A 26,403-nucleotide genomic window follows, 5' to 3' on the forward strand; every position below is an offset into this window, starting at 1 on the left:
AGTGACCAGAATGCTCCTGGCGGCCGAGACGCGGGAACTACTCAAACGCCCACGTGACAGGGGGATGAGCGCGCCGTGGTGCTTTCACACGAGGGAGCAGTGAGAGTGGAGACCACAGCCGTACACAACAGCACGAGAGACGGCAAACCAGCGCGTTGGGTCGGCCTGGCCTGGGGGTAGGGGTGGGGGCGGGCGGTGACTGCCAGGAAGGAACCTGGGGGCCACTCTGCTGTTGCTAAGCGTCCTGGCTCTGGCTGGGACTGTTACACACGTGTATGCAGTTAGTGATGTTTGTGCATTCCATGCACACTTGCCAGCCGTACACTAGGATGAAAATGAAGGAACAAAACCGCTTAGAATTCAGAACTGTGGTAACCAGGTTTTTAAAAAATCAGTAAATGAGCTGGAACAAAGCCCAAGGAATCTCCCCAGACGCAAAACATACAGACACTGAGAAAGAATGGAAAATAGGAGATAAGTAAAGGGGTAAGAAAGCCAACTCAACCCCTCAGTTCCCGTCAGTCAACAGACAAACCAGAAGAAACTGCTCTTCTAATCAGATGACGATGGACCGGTCTTCTCGAGGCAAAGCCACGGAGGGAAGCAGGGATGTTGCTGCTATGGGTGAAGAGGTGAGAGACGAAAACCCAGGAAATCCAACAGGTGGCTCCTCACGGGTCTGGGTTCCGCCAACCGTAGAAGAAACTTCGGGACAACCGGGGGCACATGAGCATGAACAGTTCCTAAGTCAGGGTTCCAGCGAGAATCCGGCTCACACTCACCCGAGATTTGTTAAGGTCCTTCGATGGAGAGACTAATTCCAGAGACGCGGACGGGGTTTCGGGACCAAGAAGCAGCCACGTCTGCCCCTGGGGCTGGGTGGAGCCAGGGCCCCCAGGAGGCTACAGTCCCAGAGGGATGCAGCCCACGGGAATGGGCACTGCAGCAGAAGAGAAGGCCGCTGCCTCCCTCCCCCTCCCCTTCCCCGACACCTGCTGCCGGGCTCCCAGCGGCCGAAGCCCCGGGAACAGAGGCATGGATCGCCCAAGTGGGGACGGGGTGTGTGGGAGAAGGAGCAGACTAGGTCACGGTCACAGTCAGCCCGTCAGTACAGTTTGGTCTCTGACACGTGCGTGTGTAGCTTCGATAAGAATGAAAGTAACTTTAAAGCAATCCCCGGAAAGGTGGGAGACTTTCGTGGCCCCTCTCACCTGTGCTCTGCTCTCCCGGACAGGCTGCCTGGCGCTACCGCTATCGTAAGTCTGAGCCTCCCAATCAGGTGCAAGAGGCCAGCCTCACACACCCCTCAGCGCCGCCCCTGCTGCCCGGAGCTGAGACACCAGGGTTCCAAGGGCCTGCTCCCCTACCTGCCCTCAGGGACCACATGGAACGCGGTGAAATTAACCAGTTCACTTAGAACACTGAACAGACTTGAGAGAGATCGCATTAGGGACTGACAAGGCTCTCTGTAGAGGGCCAGATAATCAAGGTTGTAGACTGTGCAGGCCATTTGGTCTCCGTGGCAACCATCCCACTCTGCTGCTGCAGCCCCAAAGCCGACACCGAACACCCCCAATCGAGCAGGCGTGGGCGTGTCCCAGCAAAATTTTATTTATGGACACTCACATATCTCTAAATATTTTGTTTTTGACTTTTTTCAACCCTTTAAAAATGTAAAAACTACGCTTAGCTCACAGACCACAGAAAACTGGTCAACGGGTGGCATGCGGCCTGTGAGCCCATTTGCTGACCCCTATCTTAGACCAAGACGCCAACAAGAACGAACCTAAATTGCTCCTAAAACCAAGAATTCAGAGCCGACTACTAACGAAAACCCTTCCTGTGCCCAATGCAGAACTAACGAGGTCAGGCTCCCCCTCCAGGACCATGGCCAGGGCACCCCACTCCGCCCTGGGGACCCCATTCCATCCCAGGCACACCCCCCTCTGCTCTCCTTTGCCCGAGACAGCCCCCAGTCTGGGCAGGTCCTGATGTCCCTTGCGGGAAGTTACCCTGGGCGGTTCACAAACAGCATTGTTTTCATATCGATGTTTAAAGTAAAATAAGGCACTTAGGGAAAGTCTGAAGCTTTCCAGCTTTTGATACACAAAATGGTTTGTGTCCAAGTACCCTGTGAAACCCCACACCAAAGAAATGTTTTCCTTCAAATCAAAAAGCAAACGTTTCAGTTGGAAACAGCACACTCATCAAACATGGTTCTGCTCGTATATTTTGAGATTAGCTCCATGTGTTGCTGCTAAAATTTCTAGAAGCTGCAAAAAAGCTCATCTTTATTGATCAGTAATTAGAATTCAGCCGACCCTCCTGCCTGCAGCACGTGCACAAAGTTCATCCCGAAATCAAACAGACACAACGTCACCCGTCACTTCCCTGCGGAGTAAGTGTGCAGCCGGGCTTCTCTGTCCTCACGCATCGCGGACAAGCCCGTCTCCACCAGCCCGGCGATGAGCTCTCCGCACCCCGAGGGGCCTGAGCACTGCAGCCAGCGCTGCCCAGGGAACCGAGGACCTAACTCCCCTCAGGTTTACGGCCCCCGAGGCGTGCAGCCGCCTACTGGACAGCGTAGTGGACCATCGAGAAGGGCGAGGGCACTGGAGAAAAGCGCAGGTGTGCACCGCGCTGCTGGAAAGACGTCCGTCCGCTTCCAGGCTCCCCTCGAGGAAGCCGCGTGGACGAGCGGGAAAGGACAGCACCACAACTGCAGGGTGACGTGCCCTCCAGCGTGAAGGGAAGGGGCTCGGAGGCACTTACTGCTCAGGCATGGCGGCTAACACGCTGCATGGCCTCCCTCCAGCCAGAGGGCTCTGCTCAGCAACAGAATGTTCTAGAGCCCAGGGTCCCGTCCAGCTAGCCGGCAGGGCCCCAGGTGTCCGTGGAGTCGGGATGGACCTCGCCCCCCCCCAGCCCGAGTCGGGAGTGAGGTCCCCTTTGCCTGCGTCAGGGCGCTGCGGGCAGGAGGGGCGAGCACAGCGTCCCGCCGCCCGAGGCTGCGAGCACCCCCGAGGGGCATCCCGAGCCGAGCTAGGACGAGCAGCTCCGTGGTGCGCGCCCCGCCTTCATCCTCTTGGTCTGCCCGCCGGACCCGCGCGGCGGCCCCCCGCGTCGCTTCCTCTCCAGCTGCTGCTGCAGCCGCTCTTCCTTCTTCTTCAGGTAGGTGGTCATGTTGTCGCAGGTGGCCTTGTAGAGGCTGCTGAAGCCACCGTCCGTGCCAGCAGGGCCTGTGCGGAACAAGAATGGGTGCCAGCGTGCCACAGGAGCGCAGGGGCTCTGCTTCCAGCAGGGGACGTGGTGGGCCGCAGGGACCCTCCTGCGACACTGACCACCCGGCTCTCCGTGGACCTGCGGCGCCTCCTCTGGCATGGCCCCAAGGATGCCCACCTCCTGGTGGCCACGCCTGGCTGCACCGAGGACTCGCTTCTAACAGGACACGCGAAGCCCGGGGGTCCCCGGGAGGCCAGGTGCAGAGGCTGTGGCTGCGTCCTGTCGGCACCGTGCCCCTGATCCTCTGCGCTGGGGACTGGGGTGTCCTCCAGCCAACAGCCAGCGGGGACCTGAAATCTGCCAACCACCGAGTGGCCCGGACGCAGACCCCACAGGACCCACAGAAACAGTGGGACGTGCGGGCCGCTCTAGCATCTATACACACCGAAGCTGCGTTTGTGTCCCCAGAGCTCAGAGGTCCCAGACCTCCATCCGGACGGTGGTTTGTCTTCCCAAGAAGTCTTCTGAGCAATGATTTTATTCAAGTGAAGGCACCTGAGTTCCAGGGCTGAGTTAAAAGCGTCCCCCGGACACAGCCAGAAGCTGCGTCCCAAGAGCCTGCCTTCTGCCAATACAAGCGGAGGGGCTCTCGGCACCTGAATCTCCTCTAAGGGAACCAAGGGCGCGGCCCACCGTGGCCCTGCAGCCAACCAGGCCCCGGCTCACAGCAGCTCTGCTGTCCTGACGCGGACGCGGACACGGACACACACACCACACCCACCACAGGCCCTGCACCCTCATGCACAGGGACGGCTCCCTGCTGCGTTCCGCGCTCTGGAACCTGCCTCCGCCCGCACACACGGCTGAACATGACCCTGCCAAGGAGGCCAGGGCGGGTCCTCACCTTCCAACATGGCCCAGTTCTCGCGAAGGTGAGCACAGACCCTCTTCGACGCAGCAGTTGCGGGAACAGACTGAGAAGACGAACAGAAAACCTTTATCAGAAAGAGGCCGGTGGGCAGTGGTGAGGCCTGCGCTCACAGGAGGCGGCAAGGCCGCTCTCCCCGATCCATCAGGCACAGCAGCGGCCGCGGCTCGCCACGCGGGACTCCGTCCAAGGTGTCTGCAACCTGGCAGGCACCAGCTGGCGGCATCGCTCACTGCTGGCTTTCAGATAAAGACACCCGAGCGAGCTGTCGGGCAGCTCTGACCACTCGTCAAGGCCGTGCAAGTTTGCAAAGGGCTCTGCAGGTGTCACCTGCTTCTCCCCATGGCACCTTAGACACAGGACAGGCGGGAGGTGACATCCCTGCTTTACGCACAGGCTCACCCAGGCCACCTGCAAGGAGGGGCCCCCTCACTGTCCAGCGGGACCCCTGCCCCAGCGCAAGGCTGTGCTGAGGCTGCAAATGTTAAGGATACACACCCAGGGCTCACCAACTGTGGGCTTTTCTCCTAAAAAGACGTGCCAGCAGAACAATCACAGGCTTCTAACAGGACATGCAACATACCAATGACAACAATTCGCCCCCGAGACACCCGTGCAGGCACCATGACACTGAAGAACCCGGCCAGGCACCCAGCTCCCTGCACCCACGCCGCAAGCCCTGTGGCCGCTGCCCCCCGAGGACAGAGCCGCTGGCATGGGCGTGATCGACGGAAACAGCAGGGCTGCCCATCTCACCTGCCACTGGCCGCCCACAGGCCTGCAGAGCACGAGGGGGGCCTCCCGGCAGTCCTGCAGAACCCACAGCCCCTGGGCCTCCTCAAAGGCGGCGTCCCACACTCTGTGCTGGAAAGTCAGCTGCTGCTGGAAGACCAGCTGCCGCCGGGGGGCATCCAGCTGGAAGAGGCAGACCGCGGGCAGCCTTCCCAGGGAGAGAGGGGACGATCACGACGGCGCCCATGGGGGCGCTCAGCCCCGGGCCAGCCCCGCCAGCACCTCAGCTGCAACCTCGGGACGCCCTGAGCCCAGAGCCCCCAGCCAAGCTGATCCCGCTTCCCTGACCCCGGGAACCGTGAGCTAACGAACACTCCAGTCCCGAAGTCCGGGGGCAGCTTACTAGGCAGCAAAGACGAAGCCGTGCGGATGAGACAGCCGCCCCGCCCGCCGAGCAGCGGACGGGACCCCGGGCCGCGCTCAGCCCTCCCCAGCAGGCTTTTTACCCTCTAACCCTGCGTCCTCATTTCCAACACGAGCTCAGCCGCCCACCCCAGGCCTGCTGTCAGGACAAGTGACAATGTGGGAGGCCCCCAAACACCCCCCCGGCATGCAGACAAGGCTCAGGAGGGAACAGCTGAGTGGCCCGTGCTCCCCACACCCACCTCGTCAGCACCGCCAGCCCCCGACGGGTCTCTCGTGCCGAACTGGGACTGACTGAGGTGGATTCTACCACAGCCGACCCTTCGTTGGGATTCTATCTGCACAAAAGACCAGCCGGGGGCCACTGCTACCTTCACCCTAGCGGATTAAGATGCAGCGCATAGAAAGGAAGCCACCCGGCCCGCAGCAGCAGGGCTCGTAAAGTGAAGTTCACTGCGGGGAGATGCCAAGCCAACGTCACCGTCCAAGCCTCCCGACCCAGGAGACACAGCCCGCCGTTCCCTCCCACACGGGTCCGCGTGGGCTTACCCGTCACACAAGAGCGCCACGCAGTCCTCCTGGCGCCAGTAAGTGATCCTGGACGCAGCAAACCTCTGAAAGGAAAAGCAGCGGCTTCAGAGATGTCAGCCTGTCAGGACCTGACGCCGGGCTGCTCTGTTCAAACTGCGAGCATCGCTGCAGGATGGACGGTCCCCACGTGTGGCCCATGACAGGCAAAGAGAAGACACTGCAGGACTCTCTGGACACCAGTGAGGGCACAGTTCACAGGGAATTCCGACACAAGGGGCAGACAGCAGAGGCCGCTCTGTGGCTCTGGCCCTCCCTCCAGAGCTGTGCCACATCTCCAAGGCCAATGGAATTGCTCAAAAAGGAGGGAGGACAGAGCACACGGGGAGGAAAGAAAGGCGTGCACGTGACCGTCCACGCGTTCCGGCAGAGGAAGCAGCCTGGGGTCGGCGCCAGCAGGGGCGGGGGGGACACGGCAGCTCCACGCACAGCTCTCGGGGGCTGCCCTGGCTCCTGCACGGAGCTGCTCGTGCTGACCCCCTCCCTCTATGCTCTCTCCTCGCCGTCCAGGGGCGTCAGGGGTGAGGAGGGCGCGGACGGGAAGAAGGCAGAATGAGCAGGCCTCTCTTTGCCGCAGCTCCAACGGGGGCACTGTGGCTGCAGAAACCCAAGGCGGAGGCGCGCACGGGGGCGGCCAGAGCAGCTGGAGGCCACTGACCCGGAGGGCCCTGCAGCCACTGGGCTGGGTGGCCTCAGCCCTGGGGTCCTGGGGCTCTGACCCACGTCAGGCCTACCTGCCCACGTGCTACAGAGAGGTCTCGGGGTGGATGAGAGAACCGAGAAGCCAAGGACGGGGCAGGAGAGCCCTTCAGTTCAGGCCCAGGTCTCGTTAGACACGCGGCAAAGCCCCGTGCCACGGGCTGCCACCCTGGTCATCATGACCCCAGCCCCCAGGCCAGCTCTGCAGGCCCGGGAAATGCGTGAGCAGACCCTCCCTCCCCACCAGGCCCAGCTGGGCCTCTGGAAGCTGCCAGAACCATCCACGTGTGACCAGCTGGACCCCAGCCAAACAGGGCACCAGCCCGGGAGCATCAGAGTGAAGAACCCCAAGCACCTGAAAAGCAGCCCACACCTTCTCCCCTGCAGATTCCCTGACACCTGAAGGCCCAGGTGACCTGACCTGGGGATGCACTGGCCAGTGCACCATCCTGAGGACATGAGGTTGACCCACGATGGACAGAGGTAGGGAACCCTGGGCATGCTCAGCTCCCCGCCAGGCACCACTATTTTTTCCATTTCCAAGCAGGATTAGAGGCCTTTCTGTAAATTAGTGGTTTGAATGCAAACATGGTAAGATATAAATTTTTTCCCATTTACATGACTAGGTGCCTTCAGAATTTGAAATACACGATTCCTCTCAAGCTGGAAGAAGTTTGCATTGACAGGAAAAAAACTTTTCCAACGTAAAACGAATTTTTTCCACAGGATCCATGACTGGAGAGATGCCCTATAAACCAGAGACAAACACGAGGTTACCTTGTCGCTCCAGGGCTCCGTTGGCTCCTGCAGGCTGGGCAGGTGACAACAATGCAACTCGCGGCCGCTTCTGTATTGCCAGAGCCTCAGGGTGCAGTCCTGCACACACCAAGGACGGGTCAGCACCCAATGAGGCATCCAGGCTTCACTGGGTAGTGGGAATAACTCAGCGATGGCCACTGCGCCTCTCTCCCAGCTAAAGGCTCTTTGCTTAGTAACAACTGTGCAAAGTCGCACAAACCAATAAGTAAACATGGGTGACCCCACACAGCCAAATGGGCAAGGACACAAGACACCCTGTCACATGCTGGAGGTCAAAGACAACACCTGCTATGCTCGGGCTGGGAGTGAACACACACGCATGCACGCACATACACACACGGACCCATCAATGAGCATGCATTCGCACAAGGAGAAACACATGGGGTTAATGAGCATGTGACAACTGTCCACATCACTGCTTAAGAATGGGTGAAAAGAGGACATCCGTTTTTTACCCATGAGAGTGTCAACTGGCATGGCCTTGATGTGCGCTCCAAAAATAACATAAATGCAAAAAAAGGAGGGTTTATCAGGAACAAGACAAGGATGCCCACTTTGGCCACTTTTATTGAACACAGTAATGGCAGTCCTAGCCACAGCAATCAGACAAGAAAAAGAAAAGGAATCCAAATTGGAAAAGAAGTAAAACTGTTACTGTTTGCAGATGATGTGATTTTATATATAGAAAAGACTCCACCAAAAAACTACTAGAAATAATAAATGAGTAAAGTTGCAGGGTACACAATGTAGAAAAATCTGTTGTGCTTCTACACACTAACAACAGACTAAAAGAAAGGAAAATTAAGAAAGCAACCCCACTTACAATTTATTTAGGAATAAATTTAACCAAGGAGATGAAAGACCTGTACTCAGAAAAGTATAAGAAATTGTAGAAAGAAACTGAAAACACAAACAAATGGAAAGATATTCCTGCTCATGGATTAGAAGAATTAACATTGTTAAAATGTACATCATTAACTAAAACAATTGAAGACTCAGTCCAATCACTATCAAAATCCGAACAACATGTTTCAAACATAAGACAAAAAAATCCTAAAATTTATATGAAACCACAAAAGCCCCTGAATAGCCAAAGCAATCTTGAGAAAGAATAACAAAGCTAGAGTGTATCACGCTCCCTGATTTCAAACTATACTGCAAAGCTACAATAATCAAAATGGCATGGTATTGGCAGAAAAACACACACAGATCAATGGAACAGAATTGAGAGCCCAGAAATAAACCCATGCACATATGGAAATTTACAACAAGGGAGTAAAGAACATACAACAGAGAAAGGACAGTCTCTTCAATAAATGGTGTGGGGTAAACTGAACAGCCATATGCAAAAAAAATAAAACTGGACCACAATCTCAAACCATACACAAAAATGAACTTAAAATGGATTAAAGAGTTACACGTAAGACCTGAAACCATAAGACTCCTAGAAGAAAACACAGGCAGTACGCTCTTTGATGCTGGTCTTAGCAATATCTTTCTGAATATATCTCCTCAGGCAAAGGAAATAAAAGCAAAAATAAACAAATGGAACTATTTCAATCTAAAAAGCTTCTACACAGCGAGAGAAATGATCAACAAAACAAAAGGACAATCAACCAAATGGGAGAAGATATTTCCAAATCATATATCTGATAAGTGGTTAAAAACCAAAACAGATAAGGAACTGCTACAACTCGACAACAAAAAACCTTTAAAAATGGGCAGAGGAAAAAAAAAAAAAGGGGGGGGGGCAGAGACTATTAATAGACATTTTTCTAAAGACATACAGATGGCCAACACGCACATGAAAAGGTGCTCAACATCACTGATCGTCAGGGAAATGCAAATAAAAACCACAATGAGATATCACCTCACATCTGCCAGAATGGCTACTACCAAAAAGACAACAAATGACAAATGTTGGCGAGGATGTAGAGAAAAGGGAACCCCCGTGCACTGTTGGTGGGAATGTAAACTGGTGCAGCCACTGTGGAAAACAGTATGGAGGTTCCTCAAAAAATTAAGAATAGAGCTACCATATGATCCAGCAATTCCACCCGAGAAGAAAATAAAAACACTAATTTGAAAAGATAAACGCACCCTTCTGTTCACTGCCACATTATATGCAATAGCCAAGATCTGGAAGCAACTGAAGTGCCCATCAACAGAAGAATGTGGTACACACACACACACACACAATACATTACTCAGCCATAAAAAAGAATGAAATCTCGCCATTTGCAGCAACATGGATGGACCTGGAGGATATTACGCTCAGTGAAATAAGTCAGATGGAGAAAGACAAATACCATATGATTTCACTCATACGTGGAATACAAAAAGTAAACAAACGAAACAAAAACAAACATGCAGATACAAAGAACAGAGTAGTGGTTACCAGAGGCGAAGGGGGGGGGAGGGCAAGATGAGTGAAGGGGGTCAACTGTACTGTATTGTGACGCATGGAGACTAAACTTTTGGTGGTGAGCACACTGTAACGTATGAAGAAGTCAAAATGCAATGTCGTCCATGTGAAACTTACACGTTATAAACCAACGTTACCTCGGTAATATGAAAAAGAGGAGAGGGTCATATTAAGAAACGTTCGTTACAACACTCATTAGGACGGCAGGAAATAGAACCCCACGTCTACGGAGAAGGACCAGACAGTGAGTGAAACAGAGCAGGGTCCACGCCACCATCCGCCTCAGATAAACCCCTCCTGTGGGTGGGATCCCTTTACTAAAACCAGACATGCACAGGCCACGGCCACCTGCGGAGCAAATACGAAGTCCAATGAGAAGAACCTCTGTGTGATTTAAATGACCAAGCGAGAAAGAGGAAAATTAACTTCCCCTGAATGGTTAAGGCAGGAATCTCCGGATGCTGGGATGTGAGTATGAATGTCTTGCCGTGACTATGGCTGATAAACAGGGAGACGAACGCACGTCTACAGGTGTCCCCACTCGCCCCTAGTCCCCCCAGGCGACAAGGGGTGTTTTAGAGCAGAGCCCTCCAGGACAAAGACAATCACGGGTAGATGCAGACAGAACCCAGCTGCTGGGGACAGACGATGCGAACAAGAGGCCTTGGTCTCGGGGATGCTGGGACACATGTAGAGAAGAGACACGGGGCCCCTCCCCACAAAGGGTGAAGACGGGAAACCGAACCCCACCCCCATGAGAAAAGGAGGACTGACTGACCCAGGAGGGCGCCCACAAGGATGCAGCCGGGTGCCCGAGTCTGACACCCGGGCTCGCAAACCCAGCCCCAATGCCATAAGCGGACAGACGGACCACCAGACATCGAGGAAAACCTCCAGCTGGAAAGGCGGGCGACACACAGGGAGGAAAGGAAACACACACAGGAAAATCCCTAAAAAAAAACACACGTCACACCACCTCAAGGAGATCCAAAGTCTGCATTAGGATGCAAGAATGGGGGCTATGAAGAAAGAACATTCCAAGGACGAGAAAGAGCCTTGAAAAGTAGAAATCACGGCAGAAATTAACATTCCCACAGAAGGCTGGAAAATAAAGTTGAGAAAATCTCCCCCAAAGCAGAACAGGGAGCAGGAACATGAGAGAAAAAATATGAAAGGAAAGAATCAGGAGTCAGACAGCGGGTCAAACATCCAACTGCACAAACCCCAGGAAGAGTGAGGTGGGGACGGTTCCAGGGGGAGGGAACCTAAGAAAACTCCCAGGTCTGTGGACCTGAAGACTCAGAATGGAAAGAGCCACTGACTGTGCAGCTAATTTCAGGGCCCCCATGACACCCCCGCCCTGCTCCATCATTCTTCAGAGCACGGGGTGAGAAGGCCCCCAAAAAACGGCCAGAGAGAAGGGCGATCAGACCCCACATAAAGGACTCAGACTTCTCAAAAGAAAAAGCGGGCAGAAAACCAAGCAAACTAAAAACCAGAGAAAAGCCTGGAGCAACGGCTTGACAATCTGCAGGGAAACATCTGACTGAGCATCGTACGCCTGCCTGATAACCGAGTGCTGGGGGCGGGCGAAGGGCACCTCCCGGAAGGCAGGCTCCTAACCACCCTCCCTGCACCTTCAGAAAGCCGCCCCATGATGTGTGCCCCAAACAAGGTCGGGGGCACCTTCAGGAGACAAAGAGCCCACCAGCGAAGAGGGAGGGGATGCAGGCAGGAAACTGCTGCTTCCCATGCAGATGGCAGCAGCTGACAGGAGGAAACTGCTCATGCTTGTTTCTTGATGACTCGCGTCGTTTGGAAACACGGGCCATCAAGAGGACGCAGCTGAAGGCTCCCAGGGCCTGCCTTGGAGGCCACGGGGGATGGAGTGCTAGTTTCCACTCTAAGCCTTACAGCAGCATCTGACTCTTTAAATAAACATACAATCTGCACTTGACAGCGTGCAGGGCACGCAGCACACCACGCCCCGGCCGGGTGGCCCGTGAGGAGGTAGGACGGCAATGGAATGGGGCACCCAGCACGGCCAGCGCCAGCCCTACTGCATTTCTGTAAAAAGGAGTAGAAGCAAAACGCTGGACTTGACAAAGCTAAGTGGTAAGACCAAAGGTGGTCACTACGCTTTTCTGTATGGCTGAGTATTTTTTTTTTATTGTAAAAGAGGCTTACAGCAGAATTCGCAGAAACTGGCTATCTCTGGGAACTCCAGCACGTTTATTTTCTCCTCTTTACTTTCACAAGTCACTTTCAAGAACAGGACAAGAGAACGGAAAAGTAAAAACCTGTGAGAAACCACACTTGGTGAAGGAAATGGGACGTGGCCACCGCCTGGAAGGCCTGCCCGTCAGGAGTCCATGAGGCCCCCAGCCCACCCCAGGCCCCTGACTTGCATAAAAAGCTAAAGGGTGGAAAGACAGAGATAAAGGGCTGTGGGCAGAGCTTCTGAAAAGAAAAGAAGAATCAGAGCCATTTAGGAACTCAAAACCTGCACTTCAGCAAAAGTGCTGCTTGATGGTCCTTCTAAAGAGTATTCCTTAGAGGAAGGTGCCACTAATCAGTCAGCTGTTAAGGCTGCCGGCTCCTGGACAGAGCTACTGATCAAACTTCCACCAAGGCCAAGTGCCTGGCCCCTCTCCACGCACTCACACAGGGGCGGGTCAGGGAGAAGGGCTGAGAGCAGCAGCGACGGGGTGGGGGGAACCAGGTCCCTCTGGGATTCGGAAAGGGCCGTCTACCAACCGTTTTAACGAGGTCACAGTGCTGTAAGGACCCCTCAGACCGGAGTCCCTGCACACCGGTTCCGGCTCAGCGCTCGCACACGCACTCACACGCACAGCCCTGGAGCAGGGAGCGGGCCGGCCAGCTCTACCCTGCGGCCCACAAGCACCACCTAGTGGACGGCCACCCAGGAAAGGCACGTGCTGACCTCCCGACCACACTGGGAACAAAAGACAGGCTGCTGACTGACAGGTCCTCCCCCAAGCGAGGCTCCAGGCTGCGTCCCCACCAAGGGGAGCGGGGCGCGCGTGGGGAGTGGAGCACTTACCCCGGAGGAGGACAAGAGCAGCTCGGGGTGGTCGGGCACCACGAAGATGCGACTCACAAACCTACAGGTGGAGAGAAGCAGAGGGTGAGCCGGGCTGCTGTGACTCTGCCCCGCCCGTGTCACCTCGGACCCTGACCCCAACAGCAGCCGAGAGGAGTAGCGTGACTGCGTGGGGAGCACGCCCTGTCACTCGGGCCCAGAGGCACTCCCCGGCCGCGCCTGCCAGGAAGGCCCCAGCGGGTCTGCCCTGCTCGGGAGCTGCCCCAGCACGCACGGGGTCTGTGACAGCAGGGTGGCCTGCGAGCAGGGCGGGGTGGAAGGGGAGCGGCACCACTGACCGCAGCCAGAGCCACACCCATCGAGCCTCACCGGAGCAACCCAGCTCCCCCCAGAAAGCAGCCTCGGGGCTGCAGGCGCGCACCCGCATCTCTAACGCGCTTACTAGCTCACGGGTGCCTGGGGACCCCTGGGGAGGTGGGGACCCCTGGGAGGGGGGCCCCCGTGGCTCCCTCGCCTCCACCGGTTCCCATCCCAGCCGCCTGGAGCTTCACCCCGGCCTGGGCCCCGTCCTGGTTGCAGCCACCCTCCCTCCCCAGGACAGCCTTCCCCGAAGGCCCTCAAAAAGGAACAAGTACACGCTGCAGGGTGAATGCAGCCGGTGTCCCCCGCAATGGCACGTCCACGACAGCGGGTACGAGCCACCTCGATGTCTCTACAGGAAAGGAGTGGAAACCACAGTTTCCAGGGCCTTCACCAAGACTCTTAAAGAGCAATGATTGGTCATTTATTCGCCGAAATATCCACTGAGCACCTCGTGCCAGGCGCTGTGCTGAGGGCTGCAGACAGCAGTGAGCAAACCTGACAAAGACCCGCCCCCAAGTCTAGGACTCGGGGGGAAACAGGCCATAGGAGACCCTGGGTGTCAGCGGAGGCTCAGAACGGCCCATCCAACAGAAACACGGCCCCAGCCATGATGTGAGTCACGAAGGGCATTTTACATTTGCTGATAACCGCGATAAAAAGGTAAATAGACTCAGATGAGACTAATTTTAATACTATGTTTTGACTTAACTCAATATACCCAAAATGTTACCATCTCAACCTGCAATCAATATAACAAATAATGAGCTATTTTTACATTGTTTTTTCACACTGTCTCTGGAATCAGGTGTTTTACGCTAACTACTGGCACATCTCACTTGAGACCTGGTGGCTCATGGCTCTGAACTGGCCGCACAGGCTGAGAAGCCCAGCAGGGAGGGGCTGGGGGGGGGGTGCTTCCTGAGAGGGCAGGTGGCATCGGGCAGAAAGCTGAGTGAAGGAGGGCGCTGAGCCGCATGGGCAAGAGCTTGCCCGGTGGCGAGAACGGCAGATGCAAAGGCCCCGAGGCACAGTGTGCCCAGTGGGGTGGGGAGCAGCAAAGACCCCCGAGAGACGGCAACGGGGCGGGGGCTGGCAGGTCACAGGAACCCTGCTCGCAGGATTACTAGACAACTGAATAAAAGCTAAAACAACGCTATCATGACGTACAAACCCAGCAACCATCGACCTTTAAGGTCAACGTTTACATTCCATTCAAAAACCAGGAAACAGGAGTAACATCAGAATTGAATTAAATCCCTCCAATTCTTCCCCTGCCTCAAATAACGTAGTTTAAAACACTTCAGCCAGTTAAACTAAGTGCTTTTCCTTCCTGCAAACTGTAATCAGCCTTTTGCCTCAGGAGAGCGACATTCTTCAGAAACGCCACCCTCACATAACGTCAAACTTCACTTACTAAACGAGCGCTCACCTGCCAGAAGACAGATCGCAGAGCAACGCCACCCGCCTGGACGACTTAAATTACTGAAGCACGTTCCTCGTCCCCCGACACACACCCCACTGACCTCTGACTACTGCCAGGCGCTGATGGGCATCTACGCTGGCCTGCGGTGACCACGAACTGGGGACTGAGACCTCGGTGCCACCAAGAAAACCTCTGGGAAATAGATTCTGAATAGGGAAGGAGGTTCTGAAGGTTCTGAAGCCCTGGGATCAGGGGGTGAGCTAGACCGGGGCCTCATGAGGAAGCAAACCGATGCAGGCCAGGCCACCCAGGCTGGTCCCCTCCTCCCAGGAGGCACCTCTCGCTTCGCGACCAGCTTCCCCAGCTGAAGGGTCCGCCTGCATTTCAAACCTGAGCCTCGCTCTGTGGAAGGTGAGGGACTCACTGGGTGCGGGGATGGGGGACACTCACTCGGTGGGGGGACGGGGACAGGGGACACGGTGCGGGGACAGGGGACACTCACTAGGTGGGGGGACGGGGACGGGGGACACTCACTAGTTGGGGCGATGGGGACAGGGGACACGGTGCGGGGACAGGGGACACTCACTAGGTGGGGGGACGGGGATGGGGGACACTCAGTGCAGGGATGGGGACGGGGGACGCTCACTAGTTGGGGCGACGGGGACAGGGGACACGGTGCGGGGACGGGGACGGGGGACACTCACTCGGTGTGCCCAAGGCAGAAGGACTCGATGTTGTGTGGAGCCGCGGCCCAGCTCACTCGGATTTTCTCGTCCCGGTCGGCAGTGAGGACATAGCGGTCGTCGGGACTCACGGCCTGTGCACGAGGGTTAGAAGGGGCTGGTCAGCACGGCCGGCTCCCCCCGCCACCCCAGGCCTCAGCTCAAGTGTCCCCCGAGGGCCACAGCTGCCCCACACCTCCTGCTCCCGCCCCAGCCCGGCCACGCCCACTCCCGTCTCCGGCACCTGGTCACCTTCCTCTCCTTCCTGTCACATGTCCCCATGTCCAGCCCGCCACTGAGTCCTGGTGATCTGTCCTTCACGACCCCCCCGGTTCCTGTGTGCCCCTGCAGGGTCCCACCCCGCCCGCCGCCCGTGGCCGCTGCCCGGCCCTCGTGGGCCTCTCGGGGCCTCTGCGGGGGCAGCTCCTGGCTCGGGGGCTCGGAGGACGCCTGCTCTTTCCACACCCCTCCCCCCTCGTCTCCCCGACCTGGGCCTCCCCCACATCTAGACCACCCAGCTGCCCCTAACTTGACCGTCCTCCTTCAGCCTGCTGCCAGCTTCACCTCTGAAATTGGGGCCCTGCCCACAGCGGAGCCCAAACCCGCCCCCCTGGCACACAGGCCGCCCCCTCCTCGTCCCGAGCCGGACTGTAGCCAATGAAGCACGTAGCCCACGTACCACATCCAGCAGCATCGACAGGTGTCCCAGTTCAAGCTTGCCGCTCCCGTGCGGCTCCAGCACCGAAAAGGAATAAACGTCCCCAGACTTGTCTGCTACCAGAACCTTCTCCTCAGAGGCCGTGAAGGTCAGGGCTGTGCACCTCCTCACCACAGACCTACAAGGCCAGAGACGCCCACGGTCGGCCTATACGGTCGGCGCCAGGGCCGCCCGCTGACCTGCAAGGCTCCCGCCACGTGGCAGTTACCGAAGACGGTGCCAAAAACATAAAGGATGGAAAGAGAGCCAATGCCTCAGACAAAACCTACTTTCGCGATATTTTTTCTTTTAAAAATGTGCTAATGGCAGAATCTGGGTGGCGGGTATCTACGTGTCCAACGTGAGACCCGCTCAGCTTGACAGTGTGTTTGAGGGCTGTCGTGATAGAGTGCTGGGGGCGGGGCTCCCTGGGCTCCCTGTGCGTCGGGGGGACGACAGCAGCCAGCTTCCTAGAGGCCAACACGCTCTGGGCCGCGACCGCAGCTGCGGGGTGCCCTCCTGCCCCCGCGGCTTCCCGTCCAGGACCCCGCCCTCCGCACCGCCCACCCACTGCCGGCTCTGCCGGCTCGCCAGGACCCTGCGCGCGCTGCTCGTGCGCACACGGGAGGGCCGGCCCCCTCCGCTGGGGGCACATCACAAATCCACATCCTTGATCCGGAGCCACAAGAGCTGGCACGTCTGCGAGCTGGCTCAGTAATGACGTCAGCCACGAGGAGCAAAACCTCAAGCTGTGGTGACACAGGCCCCATCGCCGGCCTGCTCGCCCCGGGTCGGGGTCATGCCATTCCCTCCTGTCGCCGTTTTTCATTTTGTTTCTACTGGGACGTCTTCCAGGTAGCAAAATAGGCTCTCCACGACAAGGTACCCGTATGTTTCATTCTACGTTAGAGACAAGCCGTAACGCTGCTTTACACACAAATGCCTTCCGTTTATCTACACGCGTGGCCTCTTCACAGAAGGGCCGGTCTCAGCTTTGCTGTCACCCGAGGGCTGGAAGGGGACCCACTGTCCCCGTAAAGAGCTAACGTCCATGCAGATGACACCCAGCTCACAGCAGCCGGGACTCCAGACTTCCGCCTGAAACGGAAACTGAACGTTACGCCCCCCCGCCCCCCACATAGGGCCCATCAGAGCCCTGCCCGCCTCTCGGGAGGGAGGGAGGGACGAGAGGACAGAGAAGCTAGCGCGAGCCCCTGCTGGGTTCCAGGCGCCGCCACGGGGCTCGGCAGCTGCTGCACGGCCCCCACGCCTCGGTCCGGTGCCGCCCGGCAAGGAGGCGTGATGCCATGAACGTGGGGAAACAACAAGGAAAGGGAGCCAGACCCCAGGGCGAGACTGATGAGAACTCGCAGCGCGCCCGTCACTTAAACAAACGGCCTGTGCGGCACCAGCACCACAGCCGCACAGCCTAGCGGGCCGACTGAGCACCTGCACGGAGCGCAGCCACAGCCTGGGGGGCGGAGGGGGAGGCACAACCCGTGGCCACGGCCTGGGGGGAGGAGGGGGAGGCACGGCCTCCTAGGGCGCACTGGCCTAGGACAGTCCTCGGGAAGCAACAGGCTTGCATCCCAATGAGCTCGCCCACCCCAGGAGGAAGTGAGCCCTCCAGAGCCGGCCCCCTCCCCACTGCAGCCCCCGCTTCCCACTCTGCATCTCGCCCCTTTGTCCTCTGCCAGCTGGGGGCTTCCAGCTTCTCAGGCTAAACCCGTCCTGGCAACGATTCCAGGATGTGGCTCAGCTGTGCAGTACGGGTGTAGGAATTGGGACCTGTGGGCATCAGGACACAGGTGGCAGCAGGCCATCGGACAGGACCATCGGTGGCTGGCCATGCCGCCCCAGCAGAACGAGCCCCGGGGGCACCAACCTTCGGCCTCTGCGGGGTCTGGGGCCTCAGCGCTTTCCCTTGCTCCACGGAGGCACTGGGTTCAAGGTCCAGGCCCATCTCCTCAGGCCCCCCCAAGGTGGGTGCGGCCCCCTCCTCCGTGCCAGGGGCAGAGGAAGGGGCCGCTAGAGCGAGCTCTGAGCCGTGAGCAGGTCCCACAGCCGCTCGGGGCCCCGGCCGGTCAAATGTGGATGAACTGGACGTCAGATGTACCAAGGGTGGGTGCTGTTCTGAGGGGGCCCATCGGATCCCAAAGGGGTCTGTGCCCCAAAGGTGAAGAGCTGCCGCACCCCCTCCAGGGTGACGTCCACTAGACCAGCATGGGGGGAACCGCCCACTGCATGTCGTCGCCCTGGCGACTTCAACTCACCCTGCTCTCCTGCAAAAGCGTAATCAGAGAGGGAAGGCGCTGAGCTCAGGGTAAACGCACAGGAAAAGGCAACGGGAGACACACGACCCCTGCCCTGAGCTCGCCCCGGCCCAGCCCCTTGGCACCATTATCCGAAGGCTGCAACATGAGGGAGGCCCTGGAGTTGTAATCTGGTTCCTTAACTTCATCCAATCACATCGTGCCTTCCACACCACCTAATGCAAGCATTTCCTACACAAAGTTATTCTGTGGATATCAACTTAAAAGCCAAGAGAACGTACGACTAAAGGGAAAACGCCCAGCACCAAGACCGCTGAGGTCTACGGCCCCGAGTGTTATTGGGTCTCACGTGGAAAGAAGCCCCGACACACGACCTTCCAGAGACAAAACAACACGGCACCTTCCCTTCAGTGCACACCCACAGGCCTCAGGGTGGAGGGACCCAGGCACGGTCACGGGGACCAGGCGTCTGAACACCTGCCCTGCCCCGCACCCGAGGAGGCCTCACCTAAACTCTCGCACTAAGAAGCCCGACGTCACGCAGACCCCCTGCTCCCTCCTCAGACCCTGCACGAGGCAGGACCCTTCTAGAACAGCCAGAGCCCCCCAGAGCCCTGGGCGCTTGCCGTGCCACCCCGGCAGAAGGGCAGGACCTCCGGAACCAGGACCCAGGAGTGCGGCAGGCTGCGTGAACACCCCCATGCCCACGTCCAGAGTGAAATCCCTACCCGCCCGCGGAACGCACACAGAAGTGGCAGTTCACCCGCGTGTCTGCCTTCCAGCAAGTCCAGAGCTGCCACCTACAGAGCAAGAGCAAGCTGGCCGCCAACTCTCCCCACCACCAGCAGGCCCTGTGCCCGCACCCACGCGTCACAGAAGTGGTCAGTGGGCCTGCGAGGGACCCAGGGGTCAAGAGCCCTAACAGTGGGCACACCCCATCGGTGAAGAATCACCCTCATCCAAAGAGAGGTCAGGCCCGTGGCCTCACGGCCTGGGAGGAGGTGATCTCGAGGAGGACAAAACAGGTCTCCAGGGGCAGAAACAGATCCCGCGAGGAAACTGTCGCAGGCGGAAGGCAGGTGCCGGGGAGGCAAACGCCGAGTTGGAGGGCCGCGCGGTGTCTCTTGCTAGGGATCTCTGGATGATGAGATTCAGGGTGATCTGTTTTTGTTCCCACTTTGGCCTTTTCTGAGGTTCCCTAATTTTTACATGAACCAAAAAAATTCAAGGGGGAGAATGGAAAAAATTGCTGTGGTAGGAAAGCACACTGCTCCAGGGACCAGACAGGACACCTGCGAACCTGCCCTCAGCTGCCCTCCCGCAGACCCCACAGGGGCAGGTCTGCACACAAGCACGCCCGTGGCAGCTCTGGACGGCGGCCTGGGGGAGCCTGTCGGCCGAGGCTCACCCGAAGTGTCTCGCTCAGCACGCGACGCTATACGGACGGCCGGGTGACAGGACAGCCGCAGTGGATGGACGCGTTTAACACAAATGGGAAAAACCCACGTTCCCCAACCACCCCGCAGGAAAGCACAGGGCGTGAGAAGACAGCTCACAAGATACAAGCAGTTCTTCAGGGTGAGGCTGCTCTCCTCGCTCCTAACAAGGCGAGCACGCAAGGTCCCACTTTTCTTCTCACACGGCCCCAAGTCCAAGGTTAGACGCTACTCAGTGCTGGGGTGTGAGGCGCTGCTCCTGCACTCGGGGGGTAAAGGGAAAAGCCCTTGGGAAGGCCATTTGTGATAAGCGACATAATTTACAAATACACATCTTCAGACTTGGCGACTCAGTTTTGGCAACTTTTACAGATAAATGAGAAAAATTACGTCTGTATATGATAATTCACTGAAGCACTTTTTGGAAGAGCAGAACAAGTGAAAGGCAGGTAAGACATGTCCATGAAGAGGGAGGCCAAGAAAACGACGGGACTGCACGCAGTTGCTGCTCTTCACGAAGTATTGCCCAGCACAGACGTCTCTGCCATCGGCTCCATCGGGTGTACCTCCAACACGCCCTTCAGTCCTGAAGACCCCGAGTCTCCTCTGACCCAGGCCGGATCCCCTGGGTCCTCTGATCATTGCCCGGGTCCCCTCATCAACCTGGGGGTCAGACGCAGATTTACGGATGTCCTTGGAGGGCGATCAGAGCTCTGAAACATCACGCTGCAGGCAGAATCAGTCTGCATGTCCTCAAGGTACGCCGGTGGGCGCACCAGCAGCACGGCCAAACAGCCTTTACTTTAGCAGAAGAATTACTGCCAGCTTCCTTTAGATCGTTTGATTTTCATCTTTTGGGGCAAAGCCCCCTTTGAGAATCTGGTGTAAGGTATGGAGACTCCACAAACAAAAGTCAGCAGTCAGGGGCTTCCCTGGTGGTGCAGTGGTTGAGAATCTGCCTGCCAATGCAGGGGACACGGGTTCCAGCCCTGGTCTGGGAAGATACCACGTGCCGCGGAGCAACTAGGCCCATGAGCCACAATTACTGAGCCTGCGTGTCTGGAGCCTGTGCTCCACAACAAGAGAGGCTGCAATAGTGAGAAGCCCGCGCACCGCGATGAAGAGTGACCCCCGCTTGCCACAACTAGAGAAAGCCCTCGCACAGAAATGAAGACCCAACACAGCCATAAATAAATAAATAAATACTTAAAAAAAAAAAAATCTATTAAAAAAAAAAAAGTCAGCAGTCAGGGTCAAGAAAGGAGATTAACTACTGTTACGGGCTGAACTGTGCCCCCCCCCAGATTCATGCTGGAATCTAAAACCCCCCCCCCAGACTTCAGAATGTGGCTGTATTTGGAAAGACAGCCTTTAGAGAGGTGATTCAGGTGCAATGTGGCTGCTCAGGTGGACCCCAATCCAGCGTGATGGGCATCCTTACAAGAGGAAAACAGCACACAGAAGGATGACCGTGTGAAGGGACAGCAAGAGGGTGGCCATCTACAGGCCACGCCCAGGAGAAGCCAATCCTGCTGACACCTTGATCTTGGACCTCAGCCCCCAGAACTGTGAGGACTAAATACCTGCTGTTTAAGCTGTGGTGTTCGTCACGGCAGCCCTGGCGGCCTCATCAGCTACCATCACCTGCCATCACTGTCGCGGGCCTGCCCTCCCCGCTTCCCTACAGGCTGTGGAAGCAAAACCAAGGCTACCTGCAAGGATCCCTGTGGGGGAGCTCAGGGTCAGAAACCCCAACGTTCCCGGCGATGTTCAACCCTGAACCCCGAAAATACATGACATCGTCTGTGCTCTAAGTGACCCGCTAATGTTCTGGCTATGCTGGCAGGAGGACGCTGCCTCACAGGCCTCTCCGGTTGAGGGTGATGTGAATCCACATCGGCAGGAAGGAGCAGCTCATCATCAATTATCCTGTGGCTATACGGCAACACACATTTAAGAGTCATTTCGGGGCTGGAAACTGTAATTGACTGTGGGCGATAGCTGGAGGGCATGGGTGCAGGGAGATTCCCTGTACATCCTTTTAATTTTCTGTTTTAAGCTTTTAAAACATGAGCATCTATTGCCCATCTAATACACAAAAACATGTATAAGGTAAAAACGAAGTAATGTTACTGGACTTTATTTTTAACCTGACTGGAATCGAGGGCAGAGTGGGTACTCCTTGCTTTTGATGCCACCTGGAATCTGGCTTTTTATCCTTCTCTTAGCAAATAGGATGAGATAAAAATCTTAGAAGTGTAGCTGTCCCAATACAGGTGTGAGTCGGCTACAACAGGAAATTCCTTGACCTTGGCCCTTCAGTAGTTAGAACGTTATAACCGCACACGTTTATCTCTGATTATGAGAGGGCAGTTAAACCCTGCAGCCGCAGGGAGGCGAGGAGGAGGGGAAGGGCCGGCTCTGCTCCAGGTGGGTGTTTCCATCAGTGTCAAAGAACAATCAAAATAAAGCCAGCCTGCACCCTCCGAAGGAAACAGAGAAGGTGCAAGTTAAGAGCGTATCAAAGTCAAAGGACATTTACATCTGCCCCCAGCCGACTGTCAGCATCACCCACCTCCTCTCCAAAGACGAGGAAGCTCTCGGGAAGCGAGCGCTCAGAAAACCGCAGTGCCCCCTCCCTTCGAGGAAATGATGGAGAGAGATGCAGGAGAAGAATAAAAAGTCGGAAGAGCATGCACAGGACTTGGCTGGGTAAGAGGAAACACCTAGGCCCAGTGACAGCTATGTTCTTGCTGAGTTACTGACATCATCTCCCATCAATGCCGAGCCCCCAGCCCTTGAGATACTCAAGTAAGTGCACCGACTTAAAAACTCACCAAGTTAAAACCGTGGCCCAGGTGCCTTAACTTACACGAAGCCCCCGACACACTCTCAGGGGGCATGCTGGCGTTCTCTATTTCTGCCACCACAAGACTGGAGGAACACTGTTTGGAAAGCACGATGGCACAGTGGCCAGGAGCACAGACTCTGTAGCCAGTGACCAGGACAGGGCCCAGCTGAGTTGAGTAACTGGAACTGCTTCAAAGTTTCCTGAGCAGCGGTGTGGGTGAGAACACCGCCCCGCCCCACTCACGGGCCTGTTATGAGAATTAAATCAGTTAACACAAGTACAGCACTCGAAACAGCTCCTGGCACAGAACTGGTGCTCTGTGTTAGCTTCTTACACTATCGCTACTGTCACTATTGTTATTGGCATGCAAGTGTAAGCCGTGCGTTCAACATCGTAACGATTCAATGTTAGCATTTCATACCTGACACTCAGACATTGCCATGGTTTTGTACGGAAAAGAATCAGACGCTTACTGTCATCAGTTAAAGCAAAATAGCTGCCAGACTTGGAGAAGGTGGACGCCAGAATCGTGTCACTCCCCTTATCCACGGGCTGTCCGTCCTCCCTGAGAAAGAGAGGGGACAGGTCAGGCCTTACCTCAGCAAGTGAGACTGCGCCCTCCAGGCCAGCCCTGTGCGTTTATAACGTGATCGGACGCAGAAAATGTGATGAGGTTCACGTAGCCAGAATAGAAAACATATTAAGGGGACATGGGGAGGTTAGAGACCACTCTGATGTTTAATGAGTAAAGCTAATTAAACAGAAAAGTCTCTCGGCATACACACCAGAATCCCAAGGGCTGAGCTGCAAAGACCCTCAGAGGCCCACTCCCTCAAGGACATGAACTCATCTACAACTAGAGGCAGGGATCAAATCATATTAAGAAAAATAAAGTGGGCCCCAAGCCCGATTCTTCTAAAGAAAACCACCATACAGAATGACCATACTCTGAAAACAAACCTATGGTTACCAGCGGGGAAAGGTGGAGAGGGATAAATTGGGAGATTGGGATTGACATATACACACTACTATACATAAAACAGATAACTAATAAGGACCTACTGTATAGGACAAGGAACTCTACTCAATACTCTGTAATGACCTATATGGGAAAAGAATCTAAAAAAGAGTGGATGTATGTATAGATGTATAGCTGATTAACTTTGCTGTACACCTGAAACTAACACAACACTGTAAATCAACTATACCCCAATAAAAATTTTTTTAAAAACCATACTCTACTTTTATCTTTCAGTTAGCTAAAATTAAGTTCATATACATGCTTTCAATGCATTTAAAATTGCCCTGTTATTTCAAAGTGCCAGTAAAATAGCTAATTACTGACAAAAACGAATTTAAAGTATTTTAAAAGGTGCTAATATTCTTAATGCCGAATTTGAAAGGTAGTTCCACATTTCTCTCCTGAGGTGGCACCTGGTTTATCCACACAGCCGGGTCACAGAAATGAAGAATTCAGCAAATAAGACAACAGCTTACACCTCAGACTAAACGGTCCCATTATGCAAACCATGCATCAGCCCTGAAGAGGCGCCCCTACCATCTCACCCTTTATGCTCTTGTGTCTCCTTTTCTGCAGCACTGCAATCATATATGAAGAGGCTGTCATCATCACTAAAGAAAAAAATAACAAAAACATTTTAAAGGAAGCACTTCGTTAATTATAATGCTCATTTCTTTTTTTTTTTTTTAACCTGGATCAAAAAAAATTTGCGTACTCACTAAGGGTCTTATCCACAAGAAACTGTCTCCATAAGATATTTCAGGAGGGGCTTCCCTGGTGGCACAGTGGTTGAGAATCTGCCTGCCAATGCAGGGGACATGGGTTCGAGCCCTGGTCTAGGAAGATCCCACATGCCGCGGAGCAAATGGGCCCGTGAGCCACAACTACTGAGCCTGCGTGTCTGGAGCCTGTGCTCCGCAACAAGAGGCCGCGACAGTGAGAGGCCCGCGCGCCGTGATGAAGAGTGGCCCCCGCTTGCCGCAACTAGAGAAAGCCCTCGCACAGAAACGAAGACCCAACACAGACAAAAATTAATAAATAAATAAATAAATAAGTAAATAAATAAATAAATAAAAAAGATATTTCAGGGAACAGTTAAGGAGCTTTATTTGCTTAACCTATTTATATTTGCCATACATAACTGATATGGTCTGTCCATAAAAGTCAGTTAAGTGAAATAAGTGAGGACAAAAACTCAACAGGAAGTAATATACCGTTCTTTGATAAGCAGAACATCAGTGCAAGATGGCTATGTAAGAAGAAGTTATATTCTGATGTTATTGAGTTTTCAGAGGGTCTTTTGCACCCACGTTTAAAACCGCCATAACTTGTTTAGAAAAATGTCTCATCTGCCCCAGAAAAGCTCCCATGGCTGCCAAGCATTTACCAGTATAGAAGCCACCCACCTTCCCTATCAGACCCTGAGCTCCCCCTCCAGTGCCTGGCACAGAGAAGACATCGTGCAAATTTATAGCCTTTAAAGTGACTGCAGCCAAACTCTTTTCACGTGGAACACTGCAGTGCAGGAAGAGAAACAGTCCTCCAAGCCAGAAGCTGTGCCAGCCAGCCACTAGATTTCCTCAAAAGGTATGGAATGAAGCAACCAGACGGAGTCTAATTTAGCCATCTCTCACTGTGGCATGTGTTAGATACCCCGAGGCTCTAAAACAAAATAACCTGGGACAGACAACAGGTTTGTGAATAAATCTGTGAAATCTAAACTTAACATCTTATTGGATCTCTGAAACCAAACACTGAACAAAGAACACAGAGAGTACCTTTACATTTGACAGACACATTGTTTCAAGTACGGAAGAATCAAAACTACCCTGGGCAAGAAAACAGACGCCGAAACTGACCACTACTAATATCCAAGAGGCTCCTGGGTCAAGACTATTCGATCAACAAACATTTACTGATTTAAAAATCCCGGGAACGATAAGGAAGGGGCGTGAAATTAGCGAAAGCAAAAGCAGGACCTTGTAATGGGCCACTAGGGAGGTGCGCGCAGTGGCTCTGGAGTACCCCCGAGCGAGGAGGTGTCAGATAAAACCCTCCAGCCCCGAAGGGCAAGTAGGGCGGGGTCGAGGGATGTGGGCTGGGAGGAGGAAACAGGCACCTACGCAGGAAGAGGGAGGGGAGAGAGGGAGGGGAGAGAGGGAGTGCGCCGAACTTGGTCCCCGGGAGTAAAGCCCTCTCCCCAAGGGAAAGCAAGGGCTGCTTTCCACCCCTCTCTCCAGAGAGGGTAGGACCAGCGTCCCCCGGACCTCGCAGAACCCGGAAGTGTCCCGCGCCGAACCCTCAAAGAGCGCCGCAGACCCACCGCGGAGGGCGCGGGGCTCTGGGCAGGCGGCTAGGGGACCCCCGGGCGGGTCTTGGGAGAAAGGCGCGGAGAGCGGACATTCCGCGGCGCAGGCACGCGGCCGGGCCCAGGTGGCAACGGAGAGCTCACAGGTAGCAGTGGGGCTCCCCGGGGTCACCCCAAGGCGGGTGCAACCCCGGCTGTGCGGGAGAGCCGGGGTCTCAAGGCCCCGACGCGCGACCGCAGCCTTGGCTCCTGCTCCAGACCCAGACCCCTCACCTGCTCGAAGTGGAGGTGGCCAGCAACCGGCTGCCGCCCCGCACCACCAGCGCATGCCCGCACAGCGACAGCCCTGCAGAACCCGCCATGTACCCGCCCGCGGTGCAGCCACCCACGTGCGCCGCCTAGCGCTTCT

At 55.7% G+C, this 26,403-nt stretch overlaps 1 protein-coding gene across 2 annotated transcripts; it reads right to left on the reverse strand.

Moving 5' to 3' along the window:
- Positions 1-353: 353 nt before the first annotated feature.
- Positions 354-26,403, reverse strand: WDR4 (WD repeat domain 4). 2 transcript variants are annotated; one of them, XM_068547133.1, is made up of 11 exons: positions 26,268-26,403; positions 24,232-24,297; positions 23,087-23,230; positions 16,088-16,244; positions 15,391-15,503; positions 12,901-12,961; positions 7,370-7,468; positions 5,855-5,919; positions 4,907-5,090; positions 4,127-4,196; positions 354-3,239 (listed from the first exon to the last, which is right to left on the reverse strand). In XM_068547133.1, the coding sequence occupies exons 1-11, from the start codon at positions 26,354-26,356 to the stop codon at positions 3,043-3,045; spliced, it is 1,245 nt and encodes a 414-aa protein (XP_068403234.1). In that variant the 5' UTR covers positions 26,357-26,403; the 3' UTR covers positions 354-3,042. The 2 variants fall into 2 exon arrangements, with proteins under 2 accessions (XP_068403234.1, XP_068403235.1); XM_068547134.1 differs by lacking the exons at positions 23,087-23,230; positions 24,232-24,297.

Source organism: Eschrichtius robustus, chromosome 6, assembly GCF_028021215.1.
Source record: "Eschrichtius robustus isolate mEscRob2 chromosome 6, mEscRob2.pri, whole genome shotgun sequence".
NCBI lineage: Eukaryota > Metazoa > Chordata > Mammalia > Artiodactyla > Eschrichtiidae > Eschrichtius > Eschrichtius robustus.